The 18,899-nt window shown below is 40.6% G+C and overlaps 1 protein-coding gene across 4 annotated transcripts; it reads left to right on the top strand.

Annotated features, from left to right (window-relative positions):
* The first annotated feature begins 503 nt into the window (after positions 1-503).
* LOC121484541 (zinc finger protein-like) lies at positions 504-18,899 on the top strand. 4 transcript variants are annotated; one of them, XM_041743941.1, is made up of 5 exons: positions 504-586; positions 4,380-4,472; positions 6,284-6,410; positions 6,969-7,061; positions 15,808-18,899. In XM_041743941.1, the coding sequence occupies exons 2-5, from the start codon at positions 4,458-4,460 to the stop codon at positions 17,199-17,201; spliced, it is 1,629 nt and encodes a 542-aa protein (XP_041599875.1). In that variant the 5' UTR covers positions 504-586; positions 4,380-4,457; the 3' UTR covers positions 17,202-18,899. The 4 variants fall into 4 exon arrangements, with proteins under 4 accessions (XP_041599875.1, XP_041599878.1, XP_041599876.1 ...); XM_041743944.1 differs by having other exon boundaries at positions 510-586; positions 6,284-6,406; XM_041743942.1 differs by lacking the exon at positions 504-586 and adding an exon at positions 1,605-1,797.

Genomic DNA, 18,899 nt, shown 5'->3' with positions numbered 1-18,899 from the left:
AATATAGTTTCTAAACTAGTGTTTCAGGTTGTGTGTGTGTGTGTGTGCGTGTGTGTGTGTGTGTGTTTTAATCAACAGTTCTGCTGTGTAGATTTCCAAATGTACAGCTTCTGACACCCTCACCTAGTGCCTTGTTCTGAGGCTCTGAAGTTCCTTGCCGCAGTTTAAACTTTCCAACGATATATTAGCTAGGTTTGCTGTTACAGTACAGAAGAATTAATAGCAGCTTAAATAACATGAAATATTTCCTGCGGCCGGATTCCAGAGGGGCTAACCCTAGCCGCAGCGTAGGAACGCTCGTTGGCGCCCGAGCACCTGACCACACGAACTCCGCCCCCACGACCACGGTGGGAACTATAGAGCCGCGTCTCCCAGGAGTCGCAAGCACTTCCGGCCCAGGAGCGTGGGAATGGGGCTTTTTGGGAAGTGTAGTCCGCCAACCGGGGCCGTAGAGACTCGGACGCTTCCGCAAGGCCGCGGGGAAGGGGGGATTCTGGGTAGTCGAGCCCCCGCGCAGCCAGGGGCGGGGCGGCCCCCGGCACTTCCGCTCAGGGGGCCGGCTTGCGTGGGTTCTCCAGTCGCTGTGGTGAGTGGGTTGTGGTGTCGGGACCCTCGTGGTTCTTCTCTGGGCGCCGGTGCCACTGCCCATTGATTTGGGGGAAGTTGCTGCGTGAGAGAGACGTGGCTTGAGGGTCCAGGGACCCTCTTGGCGTCTGGGGCGGCGGAGCAGCGCTTGGCCTGCTGGAGGGTCTCCCGGGCCCTCCGCCTGCGGCGCTGCCTCCCCGGACCGCCCACACTCCCTCGCTCTGTCCTTTCGCGCGGGGGAACTTTGGGCCACCCACTTATCTTTCTCTGTCTCCACTGTTTCCTTTTTTTTTGGGGGGGGGTGTTTGTTTTTGGTAAAATGGTGATGGCATTCTTACCTTCCTATAAATACGGTGGTTCGAGAATCAAACGAGGTGGTGTAAATAACAGTCTCAGGACAGCTCCTGCCCCGTGGTGAATGGTGGTGGTCTCTTGGTATTTATCTTTAGAATTGTTAAATGCTTAGTAACCCGAAAGCCATGAATATCGGACGGGGTGAGAGCTCCAGCCCTTCTCTTTGATCCCTATAGGAAGATTGATAGTCCCCAACCCCTTCTGAGGAGTTACTCCTGTGAAAATTAGTAAAAGGAAACCTCCTTTGGAATGGAGTCAGAAGTGGCAGGGGAGAGCGCTCGCACCCTGCCTACCACTCTGGTCAGTTGCAGACTCACTTGGAGGAGACCACCTGATCCCATATTAACCATTAGTATCCCAGAGGGAAGAAGACGGGCTTTCCTCCCCCTGCCTCAGCCCAGCCAGTGAAAGGCCACTATACTTCCAAGCCCCGGGTTAGTCCCGTAGACTTGTTTATGACAGCATTCCCAAATTTTGTAAAATTTCCTCCGTAAAAGAGTGTCCTCTCCTTTGTTCTGTGGACTTGCCTGTGGTTTTCCCATATTTTACTCGTCCTGGACTGCATTTCTGCTATTCCAGTGGCAGTTCTTTTTTTTTTTTTTTTAAGACTTTATTTATTCATGAGCGACAGAAAGAGAGAGAGGTGGAGACACAGCCAGAGGGAGAAGCAGACTCCATGCAGGGAGCCCGATGAGGGACTCCATCCCGGGACTCCAGGATCACGCTCTGGGCCCAAGGCAGGCGCCAAACTGCTGAGCCACCCAGGGATCCCCGGGTTCTTTTCCGGCTGGAAAGAAGGAGCGGCGGGACGGATGACAGAATATCTCCCAATTTCTCAGGGACAAGGACATAATTGTGGTATTTCAGAGCCTCCTTTCTTTCCTTGGCCTTTGTCTCAAAAAAGACTGCATTTCTTTGTCATACCATTGTCTCTAATGAGTTAAGTCTGAAAATTGCTGATATTCTTGAAATTTTTTACAATGAGGTGAAAACACCAAGGCCTATCTGCTGCCAGCTGTCAACTATCCTTGCCTTTTTATCCTTCATGCATCTTTTTTTCCCAAAGATTTTGAGATTATGCCATAGACAATACCTCTTTGTCCCTAAATGTTTGTATTATTAACAAAAATTCAGCTGAGTAAATTTGAAGACTCAGTTGACCTTGTTAAATGATTCATAAACTGGGCAGCATTCCATAAAGCAAGTAGAAGGAAGCTTTCAGGAGTTGTACAAAATGGAAGGTTTTTGTAGGAAGGAGGGTGGGCCAAGGAAATTATTAGCAAGAGGAGAGAAACGATTGTTTCAGGCAAGGTCACTTTCCCTTTGAGGGAAGAGCAGGGGATCTTATGCAGATTACCTCATCTTGAAGGGATGGAGAGAGGGCTTCTGTGACAGATTAACTTCATTGGTGCTTATCAGAAAATTTCTGAGTGACTGGTTAAGACTGTTTCTGGGGAGGTTGAAACTGCAATTATAGAAGACATTACAGGCAACTGGATGGCTCAGTGGTTGAGTGTCTGCCTTTGGCCCAGGTGGTGAGGGTCCTGGGGTTGAGTACTGCATCAGGCTTGCAGGGAGCCTGCTTCTCCCTCTGCCGGTGTCTCTGCCTCTCTCCATGAGTCTCATGAATAAATAAATAAAATCTTAAAAAAAAAAAAAATTAGACATTAAGTCCCAGTTTGGTGACTTGGCCTAAGTGACACCATTTTAGGCCTGTATTTTTCTCTTAAATGGTGTTTATTTTCTAGGAACAAGGATATTCTCTTATATAACGACAGTATCTTGATCAAAATCAGAAAATTACATTGTTGATGTGCTATCTGACCCACAGTCCATATTTAAATTTGTTCTGTTTTTCATTTAAAATTATTATAAGTGTTTTCCCCTAATTAAAGTGAATTTCATGTACTGCCTTTTGCTGGCATGTTTCCCTTGTCTTCTTTAATGTGGAATGATCCTCATCCTTCATCATTTTGTTCATGATGTTTTTTGTTCATGATGTGTAGGCAGATTTATATCAGAAACGTCCAGCTTTTGAGGTTTATGTGATAAAGTTCATGGTTTGATTCAGATTACACGTTGTTGGCAGCGATTCCACAGAAATGGTGAGGTGGCCTTTTCAGTCACCATAAGGGGAGCTGAAGGATGCATTTTGGTTTTATATCTGTGATGTCAGTTTTGTTCACTTGGTGAAGGAGATGTCTTTGCCATTTTACCACTGGAGTTACTAGGTTTCTTTTTGTAATTAAAGTTTCCGGGATCCCTGGGTGGCTCGAGTGGTTTAGCGCCTGCCTTTGGCCCAGGGTGTGATCCTGGAGTCCCGAGATTGAGTCCCACGTTGGGCTCCCTCCATGGAGCCTGCTTCTCCCTCTGCCTGTGTCTCATATGTCCGGGGTCGATATCGAGGAGTACAATTGCTTGGCTGACTGGTAGCTTTTGGTTTAACTTTTTGATAAACTGCCAAAAACATTTTCCAGATTGGCTACATCATACTGTTTCCCTCCCCCCCAGCCTTGTGTGTGTGTGTGTGTGTGTGTGTGTGTGTGTTTTAAGATTTTATTTATTTATTCATGAGAGACACAGAGAGAGAGAGAGAGGCAGAGAACAGGCAGAGGGAGAAGCAGGCTCCATGCAGGGAGCGCGACATGGGACTCAATCCCGGGTCTCCAGGATCATGCCCTGGGCTGAAGGCAGGACTAAACCGTTGAGTCACCCAGGCTGCCCAAGTCTTGTGTTTTTAAATAGAGACTAGAAACCCATGTTGTTGTTGATTTAGAAAACAGTTGTCTACAAAAATTTAAAATTTATTGCTAAGGTAACACAATGTTAGGGAAAATAATGAGGCAAAGTTAACTGATTTTTCAGAGGTTATGAGTGACCTTCATGCAACGGAATAGTCAGTGTCAGAGGTTCAGGTATCCTACAATGTTTTTGGTAGAAATCACACCTATAAGAGCAATTTCATACTGTTATTTTTTTTTAACTATAGCTACAAAAATAAGAAACCCTGAATGTATTCAAAATGTCGTCCAGTTCTCAACAGTTCTGTGAGTTGGAAATACTATGTTTCGATTGTACAGAAGATAAAACTGAGGAAAAGAGATGTTACTAATTTGATTATACAGTAATTGAGAAGCTGAAGTAGGACTTGAGCCCAAATATTGTTGCCCCAGAGATGATTCTTGCTTGATGCATTATGTTGTCTCAGTTTCCATCATATCAGAATCTGCTATCTTGGGAGCCAGAAGATAGCACAAGGCAACATACAACAATCCGTATGTGTGTTATGTAGGAATGAAGTATCCATGCCAGGACCTGCTCCTCACGTTGTAGACAGCAGCAGCCACCCCAAGGAAGGGGCTCGTTGGCTAAGTCACAATAAGCATTCATGTAGACAAACATCACTAATCACCCTTTCATGTCCTTCTCTGCCTTTCCAGACACCACCAGACACAGGTCTGCCTTACCAGGACTCTGTATTCCGGGAATCTGTACATCTCCAGAAGTAGGAAGGAAAAATGACCACATTCAAGGTGCATATGGCTTACCTTTCTTGCTGTTAAAAGTCCATTTCACTACTCAAAATGTTAGTGTTGGGGCGTCTGGGTGGTTCAGTCAGTTAAGCGTCTGACTTGATTTTTGGCTCAGGTCATGATCTCAGGGTTGTAAGATTGAGCCCTGCCTTGGCTCTGCTTTGAGCAAGGAGCCTACTTTGGATTCTCTGTCTCCCTCTTCCCCTCTGCCCAGCTCACACTCTTATGTGTTTTTCTTCTTTTATTGAGATGACTCAAGAACACCAGGTTAAATGATCTCTGTATTTGTTTTTAGCATTTGTTTTGTCATTATTCATTTTATTTCAAAAACAAATGTGGACAAATTAATAAGAAAGACCAGTTCTGCTTGCTTTACCACTGACACATTAACTATTTTTATTTTCTCATACTCTTTTTCATGTATATTCATAGATTTATTAATATTCATGATATAATCTAATATTGACTTGTGCTTTTTTTGTTTAACGTTATAGAACATTACATATGGTTACATCATGTTCCTACTAAATTGATATGATTTTTAATTTTTAACTACCTACTGCTTCTAGACATTAAGGCGATTTAGGAGTTTGTTTTAAGCAATGCTGTAGTGATTGTTTTCCTACTTGCAATCTTTTCTCCAAGAAGTCACTTCTCTGAACAAGCTGCCTATTTTTTGTCCTCATTGTATTGAGGACTTAATAATGAAAAAGTGCATTTGATACATGCCACATTAGAGTTTTATAGATAGAATATTCAAATACAGCACAGTGCAATAGCTCTAACTTCTGCTTAATGCAAATATTGTTGGAGATTTTCACACAGGAAGAGCTAGAATTTGTCTGTCTTATGTCTGAGTCATTCCCTGCATGTCACTTACTGGTCTACTTTTATTCCTTCATATGTTTTTTCTTCATATATTTGTTTTTTTGAAGTAACCTTAGGTGTGTAAATACACATAGGCTTTATTTTTTAGAGCAGTTTAACATTCACAGTAAAATCCAGCAGAAAGTACAAAGATTTCCCACCCTGCCCTCATGTACCCACAGTCTCTCCCACTGTCAGCATCCACCACCAGAGTGGTACACTTGTTACAATCAATGGACCTGTATTGGCCAGGTTTCCAGAATCCATAGATTACCTTAGGATTGACTTTGATGTTCTTTCTGTTGGTTTGGACAAATTTGTAATGTGTCTCTGTTGATACAGTGTCCTACATAGTTTCACTGCCCTAAAAATCCTCTATGTTCCACCTATTTATCCTTCCCTTCCCCTAACCCCTGCCAACTATGGATCTTTTTATTGTCTCCATAGTATTACCTTTTCCAGGATGTCATATGGTTGGAATCATACAGTATGTCGCATTGGCTTCTCTAACTTAGCCATATGAATTTAAGGTAACTCCATGTCTTTTCATGGCTTGATAGCTTTTTTTTAATCCCTAAATTGTACTCTGGTCTGGATGTAGTATTTATCCGTTCACCACCCGGGACATCTTGGTTGCCTCTAGTTATAAATTGAGGTATAATCTTAGTTTAAAACATCCTGTCTTGCTGGATTTACCAGGCCCTTACTTCTGCTTCTGCATTGACTCCTTAGAGGTTCTATAGAAGGAGGTTTCTGATTTTATGTTCCACTGGCATATGTAAAATATAAGAAACCTTCTCAGGTTCACACAGGAAACCAAGGGTCAGGAATGTTAGCCATTCTGTTGAGTAAAAGTGACAGGTAAGAAAATAGTATCTCTCAGTGCTGTCCCTCCCAGTGAAGGTTGCTTGTAAGATTGAGATTACATGTGCTTGGTATCATAGGAAGCAGTGACATTCAAGGATGTGGCCGTGGTCTTCACAGAGGAGGAGCTGGGGCTGTTGGACCCTGCCCAGAGGAAGCTCTACCGAGATGTGATGCTAGAGAACTTCGGGAACCTGGTCTCTGTGGGTGAGGTCTTGAGCCCTCTGTAACTGAATGTTAGTCTCCAGGAGTGGCTTTGTATCCTTTGTGTCCTTTGAGGCCCTTGAAATGGTTCCCTGATTTGGGGCATCAGACTTCCCTAATATATGTGGGACACCCAGAGAGTGTTTTTTTGTTTTTTTTTTAATCAAATCAGGCAAATTTTTGTTTTGTTGAAGAACTATAGATGGATGGTATACAGCTAGCTGTGCTTGATGTATTTCTGACCCTATCGTGAATTATATAACACAAGTACAATGAATCCTATTGTCAACTTTTAATGAAATAAATAAATCAGATAATAGCAGTCCTTCTCACATTCTTCCAAAAAATTGAAGAATAAGTACTTCCTAACTCATACACTTCCTAACTCTATATATGTGTAGGAGACTTGGCAAATGATATTTCTTCAGATGAGTCATGAGAAAAGAATATTTGAAAAACGTTGCTTCTGATTGCTTGATGAGTATGTAATTGGGAACCTCATTTTCCAGTGAATTTTACCTAGAATCTGTTGACTTTAAGCATATGACTTTATGTTCACAGGGCATCAACCATTCAAACGAGATATGATCCACTTGGTAAGGGAAGAAAAGTTTTGGATGGTGAAGTTAGCAACCCAAAGAAAAGGCAATTCAGGTAAGAACCAAGTAAGTAAGGGTCTTGGAGGCAGTTCTCTTGTCTCTTTGATATTTCTCCATGCTTATTTCCATATTCTAAACTGCCAAGCCTCTTTCCTGGATTATTATAACAGCCTTTGTACAGGTTGCTGTGCTTCCACCTTCCCATCCTACATTCGTTTTCTATGAGCAAAGTAATTCCTAGGCAATGTAATTGAGATTGCCATTCCTTTATTCAAAATCCACTATGGCTGGGCACCTGGGAGATTTAGTGGGTTATGTGTCTGACTTTGGCTCGGGTCATGATCTCAGGGTCCTGCAATCGAGCCCTGCATCAGGGTCCCCACTCAGTGAGGAGCCTGGTTTTCCCTCTCTCTCTCTGCCCCTGCCCTAGCTTGTGTGTGTGCGCGCGCTCTCTCTCTCTCTCTCTCTCTCAAATAAATAAATAAATAAATAAATAAATAAATAAATAAATAAAATCTTTTTAAAAATTCATAATGGCTTCTTTTTTTTCACCTTAAATTTAAAACCACTTACAGTGACTCTTAGAGTCACTGTAAGTCACTCTAAGAGTCACTGACTCTTAGAGTCTGCTCTGTATCCCCAATTCCTCTCCTTTGAATGCATCTGTCCTCTCTCTATCTTGCTCTATTTTTATTTTTTTAAGGTTTGTTTTGTTTTTAAGTAATCTCTACACCCGACATGGGGCTTGAACTCACAGCCCTGAGATCAAGAGTCACAAGCTCTACAGATGGAGCCAGCCAGGTGCCCTCTCACTGCATTTTTCCACCCACGTTGTCCTCCGTGCGGTTAGACCTGCCAAGGATACTGTACATCGCCTATTGCTGCCTTATCAAATTACTATGAATGTAGCAGACTAAATGATAAACTTTTATTGTATTTTTGTTATTTAGGTATGATCTCTGACACATCTCATGGGGATAATATGTAAGGTGTCTACAAGGCTGCATTCCTGTCTGCTACCTTGTCAGGACCCTTCTGATGACATTGCTCCCTCCCAGATAATCCAGAATGATCTTCCTGTTTTTCTGATCAGCTGATTAGCATCTTTCATTGCATCCACAACCCAATTAACATAACATAGCATGCTCACAGGTTCTGGGGATTGGACATGGACATCTTTCAGGAACCATTAAGTCTGTTACAGAAACTTCTCCCTTTGGGACCTGTTACTTTTTCACTCTGCTTGGAATATTCTTTCACTGAAAATCCTACTGGTTCTTCTCTTCTTCAGTTAGGTCTCTGCTAGGTTTTAATACCATGACACAGGCCTTCTGACCATTCTGTGTAAAATACAATGCTGTCTTTACTCCTCTTGCTTTCTATTGTGTCTCATACATTTTTGTTTACCTCTTACTTCTCTCTCCCCAGTGGTTATAATCTGCAGGAGGAGAACTTAAATTGTTTTGATTATTGATGTGTCCTCCATTCCCAGACTAGTCCAGGGATAAGGCAGTATTTGCAAATATTTATTGACTTCATGAATGAATAAATGGATAGGAGAACTTAACTGTGTTAACTGTCATCGGTGATGCAGGATAGTTTATTTTTCTGAATGCTTATTACAGGCTTTTAAATTTATTTCACAGCTCAGTAAAGGTTTTTAGTTTGCAATTTGTGAAAAACTGATGCAAAATACCAATTTAACTTTATCCAAAATTATTCCACTCTATCTTCAAAGAACCTAGAAGCCTTGTAAGAAACCAGTGCATAGGCTTCCTTTTCACCAGTCACTCCATGACCCATGGAAGCAGTCAATAAGTGACCATAAACCAGTGGGTTTTTCGTATATAGCCTTTATGATGTTGAGGTATGTTTCCTTTAAACCTACTTTGTTGAGGGTTTTTACCATGAATAGATGTACTTTGTCAAATGCTTTTTCCACATCTATTCAAATAGTGATATGGTTCTTATCCTTTCTTTTATTGATGTGATGTATCACATTGATTTGCAAATATTGAACTACCCTTGCAACCCAGGAATAAATCTCACTTGATTGTGATGATTTATTTAATATATTGTTGGATTCAGTTTGCTAGTATTTTGTTGAAGATTTTTCCGTCTATGTTCATCAAAGGTATCAGCCTATGGTTCTCTTTTTTTGTGGTGCCTTCATCTAGTTTTGGTATCAACGTAATGCTGTCCTCATAGAATGAAGTTGGAAGTTTTCCTTCCTTTTCTATTTTTTGGAATAGTTTGATTTGACAGAATTCATCTGTGAAGCCATCTGGTGCTGGACTTTCATTTGTTGGGGCTCTTAGATCACTGATTCAGTTTCTATGCTGATAATTGGTCTGTTCTAATGTTCTATATCATCCTATCTTAGTTTTGTTAGGTTAAATGTTTCTAGGGATTTATCCATTTCTTCTAGGTTGTCCAGTTTGTTGGCATATAGTTTTTTGTAATCCTCTCTTGTAATTATTTGTATTGCTGTGGTTGGTTATTTCTCTTCTCTCATTTGTGATTGTATTTATTTGAGTTCTTTCTCCTTTTCTCTTGATAAATCTGGCTAGAGGTTTATTAATTTTATTTATTTTTTTCCAAAGAATTAGTTCCTAGTTTCTTTAATCTGTTCTATTGTTCTTTTAGTTTCTATATCATTTACTTCTGCTCTAGTATTTATTATTTCATTCCTTCTACTGGTAGATTTTGTGTGTTGTTCCTTTTCTAGCTCCTTTAGATGTAAAGTTAGGTTGTTTGAAATTTTTCCTGCTTATTGAGGTCAGCTTGTGGTGCTATAAACTTCCCTCTTAGAACCACTTTTTCAGCATCCCAAAGGTTTTGGACTGTTGTGTTCTCATTTATTTCCATGTACTTTTTATTTCTTGGTTGACCCATTCATTGTTTACTAGCATGTTATTTGACTTCCATGTATTTGTGGTCTTTCTAGATTTTTTCTTGTGACTGACTTTTAGTTTCATAGTGTTGTGGTCAGAAAAGATGTATGGTATATGATTTTGATCTTTTTGAATTTGTTGACACTTGTTTTGTGGCCTAATATATGATCTATCTTGGAGAATGTTCCATGTACACTTGAAAAGAATGTGTATTCTGTTTTAGGATGGAATGTTCTTAATATGTCTGTTAAATCCATCTGTTCCAATGAGTCATTCAAAGCCATTGTTTCCTTGTTGATTTTCTGTTTAGATAATCTGTCCATTGATGTAAGTGAGGTGTTAAAGTTCCCTAATGTTAATTTATTATTATGGATTAGTGCCCTTGTGTTTGTCATTAACTGTTTTATATACTAGGGTGCTCCCATGTTGGGTGCATATTTACAATTCTTGTATATTCTTGTGGGATTATCTCCTTTATTATTATTAGTGTTCTTTTTTTGTCTTTGGTTATAGTCTTTGTTTTAAAGTCTAGTTTATCTGATGTAAATATTGCTATTCTGGTTTTCCTTTCACAACCATTTGCATGATAGATATTTCTCCATCCCCTCACTTTCATTCTGCAGATGCTTTTAGGTCTAAAATGAGTTTTTTATAGGCAGCATATAGAAAAGTCTTGTTTATCCATTTTGTCACCCTATGTCTCTTGATTGAATCATTTAGTGTATTTACATTCAAAGTAATTTGTTGATAGATATTATGTATTGCCATTTTATTACTAGTTTTGCGTTTGTTTCTGAAGATTTTCTCTGATCCTTGTCTTTCTTTCATGGTTTGCTGATTTTTTTAATCAGTATATTTGGATTTCTTCCTCTTTATTCTTTCCATATTTATCAGTGGTTTTTCATTTGTGATTATTATTAGGTTTGTATGCAGCATCTGTATATAGCAGACTACATTAAGGTGATGGTCATTTACAATTGAACTCATTCTTTACTCCTCTCATCCCTATGTATTAGGTATATGGTATCATATTTTACATCCTTTTATTTTATGAGTTCCTTGACTGATTTTTTAATAGAAATATTCATTTTTATTGCTTTTGTGTTTCTACTTTTATACTGTCACTTCTGATCTTCCCAAAGAGTCCCCTTTTAATATTTATTGCAGGGCTGGTTTAGTGGTCATGAACTCCTCTGATTTTTGTTCATATGGGAAACTCTTTATCTCTCCTTATATTTTAATGGTAACCTTGCTGGATAGAGTATTATTGGTTCCAGATTTTTTTCTTTTAAGACTTTGAATATCATGCCATTTTCTTCTGGCCTGCATGGTTTCTTCTGAAAAATCAGCTAATATCCTTATGGGGTTTCCTTTGTATGTAACTGTCTTCTTTTTGCTTGCTATCTTAAAATTGTTTTCTTTATCACTACATTTTGCCATTTTAATTACAATATGCCTTGGTATTAATCTGCTTTTGAAAAAAAAAAAAATCTGCTTTTGTTGATTTTGTTGGGGGTTTTCTGTATCCTGGATCTGGATGTCTGTTTCCTTCCCTAGATTAGGGAAGTTTTTAGCTATTGTTTTCTCAAATTTTCTACTCCCTTTTTTCTCTGTTCTTCTTCTGGGATCCCTATAATACAAATGTTAAATGTTTTATGGTTCATTGAGTTCACTAAGTCTATTCTTGTTTTGCATAATTCTTTTTTCTCTTTTGTTCAGCTTGATTACTTTCTATTACTCTGTCTCCTAGGTCCTTAATTTGTTCCCCTGCTTCTTCCAGCCTGCTGTTCATGCCATCAAGTATGTTTCTCATTTCATTTATTGAACCTTTATCTTTGCTATGTTATTCCTTAACTCCGTGGTAAAGGCCTTACTGATTTCTTCTACTGTTTTTCTCAGGTTCAGTGAGTATCTTTATGATCATTGCTTTAAATTCTCTATCAAGCATATTAGTTGGATTTGTTCCACTTAGATCTCTGGCCATGGCCTTGTCCTGTTCTTTCATTTGGAAAAATTCCTTTGTCTTCTCCTTTTCTGTAAGTCTCTGTGCCTGTTACTGTGTGTTAGGAAAGCTAGCTATATCTCCTGTTCTTGAGGGTAATGGCCTTGTGAAGAAGAGATCTTGCAGTGTCCTCTGTTTCCCAGGGCCTGGTGCATCAGGGAGTATCTCTATCTCCTATGTATGCTGCATGCACTCTGCTGTTATGTCCTGGCCTCTTCATCCTTCAAGACAGTCATCTGCAGAGGCTCTCTTTGCCCACTGTGGGCAGTGTTTGATCCTGGCCTGAATATGGCAAGTTTTAACTAGGTGTGCTCAGGTCTGTTCGTGAAAAGAGACCTGTTGCCACTGCCGCCAGCACTGACGCGCTGCAAAACTCCTGAGTGGGAGACATGGTGTGGGCAGGGGTTTGGCCAATCTTCTAGGGGAGGAGGCCTGTCATGCTGGCACTATGGCAAGTATTATTGGGAAGGACAGTTCCAGTGGAGTGTGAAGGAGCATGGCATGGACCATGGCAGGTTAGGTAGCAAGTATTAGCATTGTACTGGTTACTGCAGGAGGCCCTGTGCTTGTGCTTAGGGCCTGGGGAGGGAAATGTCACCTGCCAGTTCCTTTGTTTCTGGAGGATCTCTCTGGGACATGCTCCAAGATGAACAAATAACCTCCCCACTGTGTGTCCCAGGTACTCTTCAAATTGCTGTTCCATGCTGTATGGCCATGGGCTGTTTGCCCTGCCTTCTCTCCAAGAGCAGCCCCAGTGGCTCCAGACTGTCCCCAGGGCAAGCCTGCTGACCTTTAAAACTCAAGGCTTCAAACACTGCTGTCTGCAAGAACTCATAAAATTTGGCCTCTCTTGCTTTTTGCTATGCGAATATATTTCCCTGTGCACTCTCCTGTGTGCTAGTCTGTGTCACTCCCTTCTTCATAACCATGGCTCCCTCTTCTCCACAGCAGCCACAATCTATTTCTCTCCCAAACCATGTTTCCATGCTTCCTAACTTCTTTGATGTAGCCTCTTCTCTACTTTTAGTCGTAGAGTTTGTTCTGCCAGGCTTTGGGTTGATACTGGGGTATTGAGGATGATTTTGTAGTTACCTAGTTGTATTTGTGGGGTAGGGGCAGCCTAGTATCCTCTTACTCCATTGCCATCTTCCTCTCTTCCTCAAAAAATACTTTTTTTTTAAAGGTTATTTATTTATTTATATATTTATTTATTTACAGTGTGAGTGGGGGGAAGGGTAGCAGGGGAAGGAGAGATAGAATCCTAAGTAGGCTCCATGACCAGTGTGGGGTCTGACATGGGGCTTGATCTCACCATCCTACAATCATGACCTGAGCTGAAATAGAGTTAGACACTTAACCAGCTGAGCCACAGGCACCCCAAAGGTTTAGTTTTTTTTATATAATCTCTGCTCCTAACGTGGGGCTCAAACTTACAATCCCAAGATCAATAGTCACATATTTTACTGACTAAGCTAGCCAGGTGCCCCAAAAAATCTTTAAAATGAGGATTCTGATGTCTGTTCCTGAACAGATCCCCCACAAATGGGGGGGAACCCTCAATTCCCTGATTTCTCAGATAGCAATCAGCTTGAAAGTTGTTTATCCTTTCCACAATTTGCCCTCCTCTAGCTCATTTGCTTCTTACAAAGCCTTTGTCCACATCATTATAGCCAGGCTTCCCCTTCATGTACCAGAAGTGGATATGATGAAAATAACACCACTCACACAGCTGAATATTGTCTATTCCTGATCATTTTTGTTCAAAAATATGGTATATATTTCTGCACCTTTATTTTTTACATAGGTAGCCATTAAATAAGCTTTAAAGAATAATGATTTCACATGATTTCCATATATTTATTATGAAATCTATTGTTTCATTTTCAATTGGTGAACATTATGAACATTATTATAACCTGGAAAATATCAGGAAATGGCCCACTCAAAATTGTCACATCCTCAGACTTTTTTTTCTCCTTCATCCAAAGAAAGCTATTTTCAAGGGACAATTTATTAAATATAACCAAGAGGTGCACACTCACCTATGGATATTTTTCAAAGTTTTTATACTTAGGACTTACTTTTCCATTTGAACCATTTTTTGAATGAGAGACTTGCTGAGTTCCTGAACTAAGTTCAAACTTTTTAGAACACAAGCCCTACTAGGAAACACATTTCCTACTAGGAAATGCATCTTTCAGTATATCCAAAAGAAATATTTTTTTTTCAAAAGAAACATTTTATGTGTACACAGATTTATATGAATGACTTTATAAGACAATTCATGCAGTCACCCCATTCCTGAATAACGATGTTCAGATAGTTTCTGTCCCTTTTTCCTAAATACTTATTGCATGGTTTAAAGTTTATTTTACAGATGACTAAAAGGCTGCAGTTTTCAACTGGAAAAACTGATGTGATAACCCAATTTATTTACATCCAAAGATTTTCCATACTTTGTTTTGAATTAGACAGTCCAGAAGCCTCAGAAGAAACCAGATGCATAAACCTTCATGTAGTCTTTTCACCCCTAGTGGTTTGCCACCTTTGATTCTTTTATCAGTAATACTACCCTTGTGGATATTCCTGTAAGATACAGACTTCTGATTTGACAGCAAAACTTCAGTTTCCTTTCCCTTTTTAATTTTAGATATCTTAAGTTACCATGTGTATGAACACAGTTAAATAAGAGGAACTACACACATTGTGTAGAATGCAGGAATACTTAAAATATATAGCTATAGTCAGTTCTGGCTGTTTGACAGAAAGATTGCAAAGAGTGTAAGCAACTACAAAGTTTAGAAGGACAGTTTACACAGACCTCCTGCACTTGACTTCAACTATAGGTTTGGGAGATTCCCAAAATTGCTTTCAGATTGAATCATTTTCTAAAAGGGACCGCATTCACTGAATGCGGTTATACTCAGAGTTAGTGTTTGTTACAGGGAAGGATACACCTTACAATCAAGCAAGAGAAAAAGCACAAGAGAGGGAGTTTAGGGAAGTACCAGATGCAGAGTTTCCATTGTCTTCTCTCCATGGAGTCAGAGATATGTTATTGTGTTACTTTCCCAAAATGAAGGTGTAGTTATACACAGGATATTGCCAATTAGGGAAACTCACCTGATCTGGTGTCCAGAGTAATTATTGGAGCTCTGTCATATGACCAATGTAGACTGAATGGGTTCATGTGGTCATGCTTGGACCACACCAGTAGGTGATTGAAAGCATCACCCCAAATAATTCTTGGTCTTTCTGGTATGGTCATATCATCCCTAAATCATATTATTAAACTTTCTAATGTGACCCAAGACGTTATAGCACTCCTTTCAGGCTTGACATTGCAAGGGCTTAGAACTGTCTCTCAGATATTGAGGACAAAGGCTGTCATTGTGTATATAATTTATTCGCTGCCTAATTTATTGTTTAAGAGTTTACTGGGAGCATCGTATGGCTCAGTCAGTTGTGTCCAATTCAGTCGCAGCTCAGGTCTTGATCTCAGGGTTGTGAGTTTAAGCTGGGTGTTGGGCTCCATGTTGGATGTAGAACTCTTTTTTTTCTTTTTTTTAAGTAAGAGTTTACACTGATTTTTGAAATTCAGTAGAAATAGCAAAATTAACATGTATCATCATTTTGGTATTCAGTCTTTGACTTCTAACTTGTATGTCACATATGAGACTAGTGGGATTCTAAATTTGTTTCATTAGTGCTTAGAGGATAGGGGCCTACTAGACTACCTCTTGGTTTATGTAGACATTTAAACTAGAGACCATGATAAACACTAGAAAGATGTAGGGAATATTCCCTTGATTCATTAAAGTCCCATGATCTTCCCTAACTGTTAAATCTTGAAGACATTGAACAAAGCCTTCATTTGTCCACATCACTGCATTCTGTCATTTTAGGAGACAAAGTCCAACATGAAATGGAGACTAGTCCTAAAGCAGAACCACATGAAGAACTTTCTTGCTGGCAAATCTGGCAACACATTGCAAATGACTTAACCCGATGTCAAAAATCCATGATAAAGAGTTCTCAATTGTACAAACAACGTGATTTACCCAGCCAGGTGGGAGCAGAACTGTCTATAATCCGCACAGGCCAGAAAACTTACCAGGGAAATGGGTATAAAGAATTCTTCAGTGATACCTCCAACTGTGATCTTCAGCAGTTAAACTCTGGAAAAAAGTCTCATACATGTCGTGAGTGTGGGAAATGCTTCTTTTATAGTTCAGCACTTCGTATTCATCAGAGAGTTCACCTGGGAGAGAAAAGGTATAGGTGTGATGAGTGTGGTAAAGAATTCAGTCAGAACTCACATCTGCAAACTCATCAGAAAGTCCACACTATAGGGAAGGCATTCAGATGTGAAGAATGTGGGAAAGGCTTCAGCCGTAGGTCAGAACTTAGTAATCATTGCAGGTTACACTCAGGAGAGAAACTTTATAAGTGTAAGGGATGTGGGAAGGCCTTCATTAATGCTTGCCATCTTCAGGACCATCAGAGAGTCCACACTGGGGAAAAGCCATTTAAATGTGATATCTGTGGCAAGAGCTTTCGTCGTAGGTCAGCACTTAATAGTCATTGTGTGGTCCACACAGGAGAAAAACCATACAAATGTGAGGAGTGCGGGAAGTCCTATACTTGGCGTTCACGTCTTCGTATCCATAAGAAAGTCCACATGGGACAGAAACCACACAAATGTGAAGAATGTGGAAAGAGCTTCTTTTCTAGGACACATCTTTATTACCATCGGAGGTTCCACACAGAGGAGAAACCCTATAATTGTAAGGAATGTGGGAAGAGCTTCCGATGGATCTCACCTCTTTTGACACATCAGCGAGTCCACAGTGGAGAAAAACCATTCAAATGTGAAGAGTGTGGGAAAGGATTTGGTCAGAAATCATGCCTGCAAGCTCATCAGAAAGTCCACACCAAAGAAAAACCATACAAATGTGAGGAGTGTGGTAAGGGCTACAAGACAAGCTTGGATCTTGATGTGCACCAGAGTGTTCATATGGGAGAGAACCCATATACATGTAGGGCATGTGGTAAGCACTTCACTAGGACCTCAAATCTTAAGGTTCATCAGAGAGTCCACACTGGAGAGAAACCATACAAATGTAATGTATGCAGTAAGGTCTTCAGTCAGTCTGGACATCTAAAATCTCATCAGAGAGTTCACACAGGAGAAAAGCCTTATAAGTGTAAGATATGTGGTAAGCAGTTCAGTTCAAGTTCATATGTTAAAATTCATCACAGAACCCATGTTGGTGATAAATTTCATCCAGTCTCATAGGAGAAAAAACTTTGTATCGGTAAAGTGAATATATCAGCCATAGCTGAACACAACCCAGTGATCCCAGGATCACACAAGTGGTGCAATAAGGGCTTTAGTTAGAACCTTTACAGTTACAGTTATCACTCAAGAAATAAGCTATTGAAATAAGAATTTCTTTAGGCACTTATCAAACTCTAATGGTGGATATTAAAATTGATGTCCCCTGGAATATAAACTCCATAAGGGCAAGGAGTTTGCTGCTGTATCTATATAATCAACATTGAGTAGCACTCAGTATATGCACTTAGTGTTTATTTGTAAAATGAATCAAAGGGAAGAGAGAGAATTAAGGAAGATGGCAGAGTAGGAGGACCCTAAGCTTGCTCCCTCTTATGGATACAACTAGACAACACTTATATCAGCATAAGTAACCCAGAAACTGACCTGAAGACATAAACTCATCACCTAAAGGTAGAGATGAGGCAATATTAAAAGAGGTAGGAAAGGCAAAGATGCAGTTTGAGAGTAAAACAGACTGGCAGTCAGTGGTGGGGACAAAGCCAGTGGTACAGAGAAGGCAAAAACCAGACTATCACACTGGGGAGCCCACACAGGGAAGACAAATCCCCATGACATCTGGCTTTGAAAGTGATGGGCCAAATCCCAAGAATTCTTAAAACCAGTGGGACTTAACTGGATTTTCAGTTTCTGTGGGCTGGGCTCTGGGAGAGCACGATAACCAACCAGTGGAAATAGAGCCAGGAATCAGCAGTTTGAAAAGTGCTAGGGGCAGATGAGAGGGAGAGTGACTTACTCATCTCAGAGCATGGCCTGGAGAGGCAGGGATTATGAGGACACCCCTCCAGGAACAAAGGAGTAGTAGGCACCATTTCTCTCCCCAGTCCCCCAGCATAAACATGGCCACTTGCTGGAACCAGTGCGGCACCAACACACCTTACCTAACTTGCTTACACCAAGCCCTACCCGTCTAGTCCAGTGGATCCCGTTCCCAGCCACTCTTGCTTCAGTGCTGGCACTGTGAGCCCCTTTCCCCAGGAGACCAGATAAAATCCCACCAACACCTCGTCTCCTGACCTGCATGTTTTATGAGAGATCATTTCCAGAGGTGGCAGTGACAGCAGGTCTCATTTCACAAGCAGACCAGCATATATTAGGCTGTGATCCACCCAGCTGAGGACCAAACCCTGTCCACAACAAGCAAAGAGAGCCTCTCCAGATGACTAGACTGAAGGAAAAAGGCTGGGACACAACAGCAGGCACAGGCAACACATAGGAGACACTGAAACGACAGATCCCAGAGAACAGGAGATGACGCACTGCAGGGCACTACAGGACCCCTTCATAAGGCTGTTACCTTCAAGAGGAAGAGACCTAGATGACTTTAATAATAAATAGAGAAAATGAGGAGAAGGACATATCTCCCAAATGAAAGAACAGGACCAAACCACAGCAAGAGACCTAAGCAAAAACAGATGTACGTAATATACCAGATAGAGAATTTAATGATCATAAAGATACTCCCTGGACTTGAGAAGAGTGAAGGACCTCGGTGAGACCCTTACCACTGAGGTTAGGAAGAACCAATCAGAGATGAAGAACAAAATAAATTAAAAATACATTGATGGAGGGGATTCCTGGGTGGCTCAGCGTTTTAGCACCTGCCTTCGGCCCAGGGACTGATCAAGGAGTCCCAGG

This window comes from Vulpes lagopus, chromosome 2, assembly GCF_018345385.1.
Source record: "Vulpes lagopus strain Blue_001 chromosome 2, ASM1834538v1, whole genome shotgun sequence".
NCBI classification, from domain to species: Eukaryota; Metazoa; Chordata; class Mammalia; order Carnivora; family Canidae; genus Vulpes; species Vulpes lagopus.
This window is presented reverse-complemented; position numbering and strand designations above follow the sequence as displayed.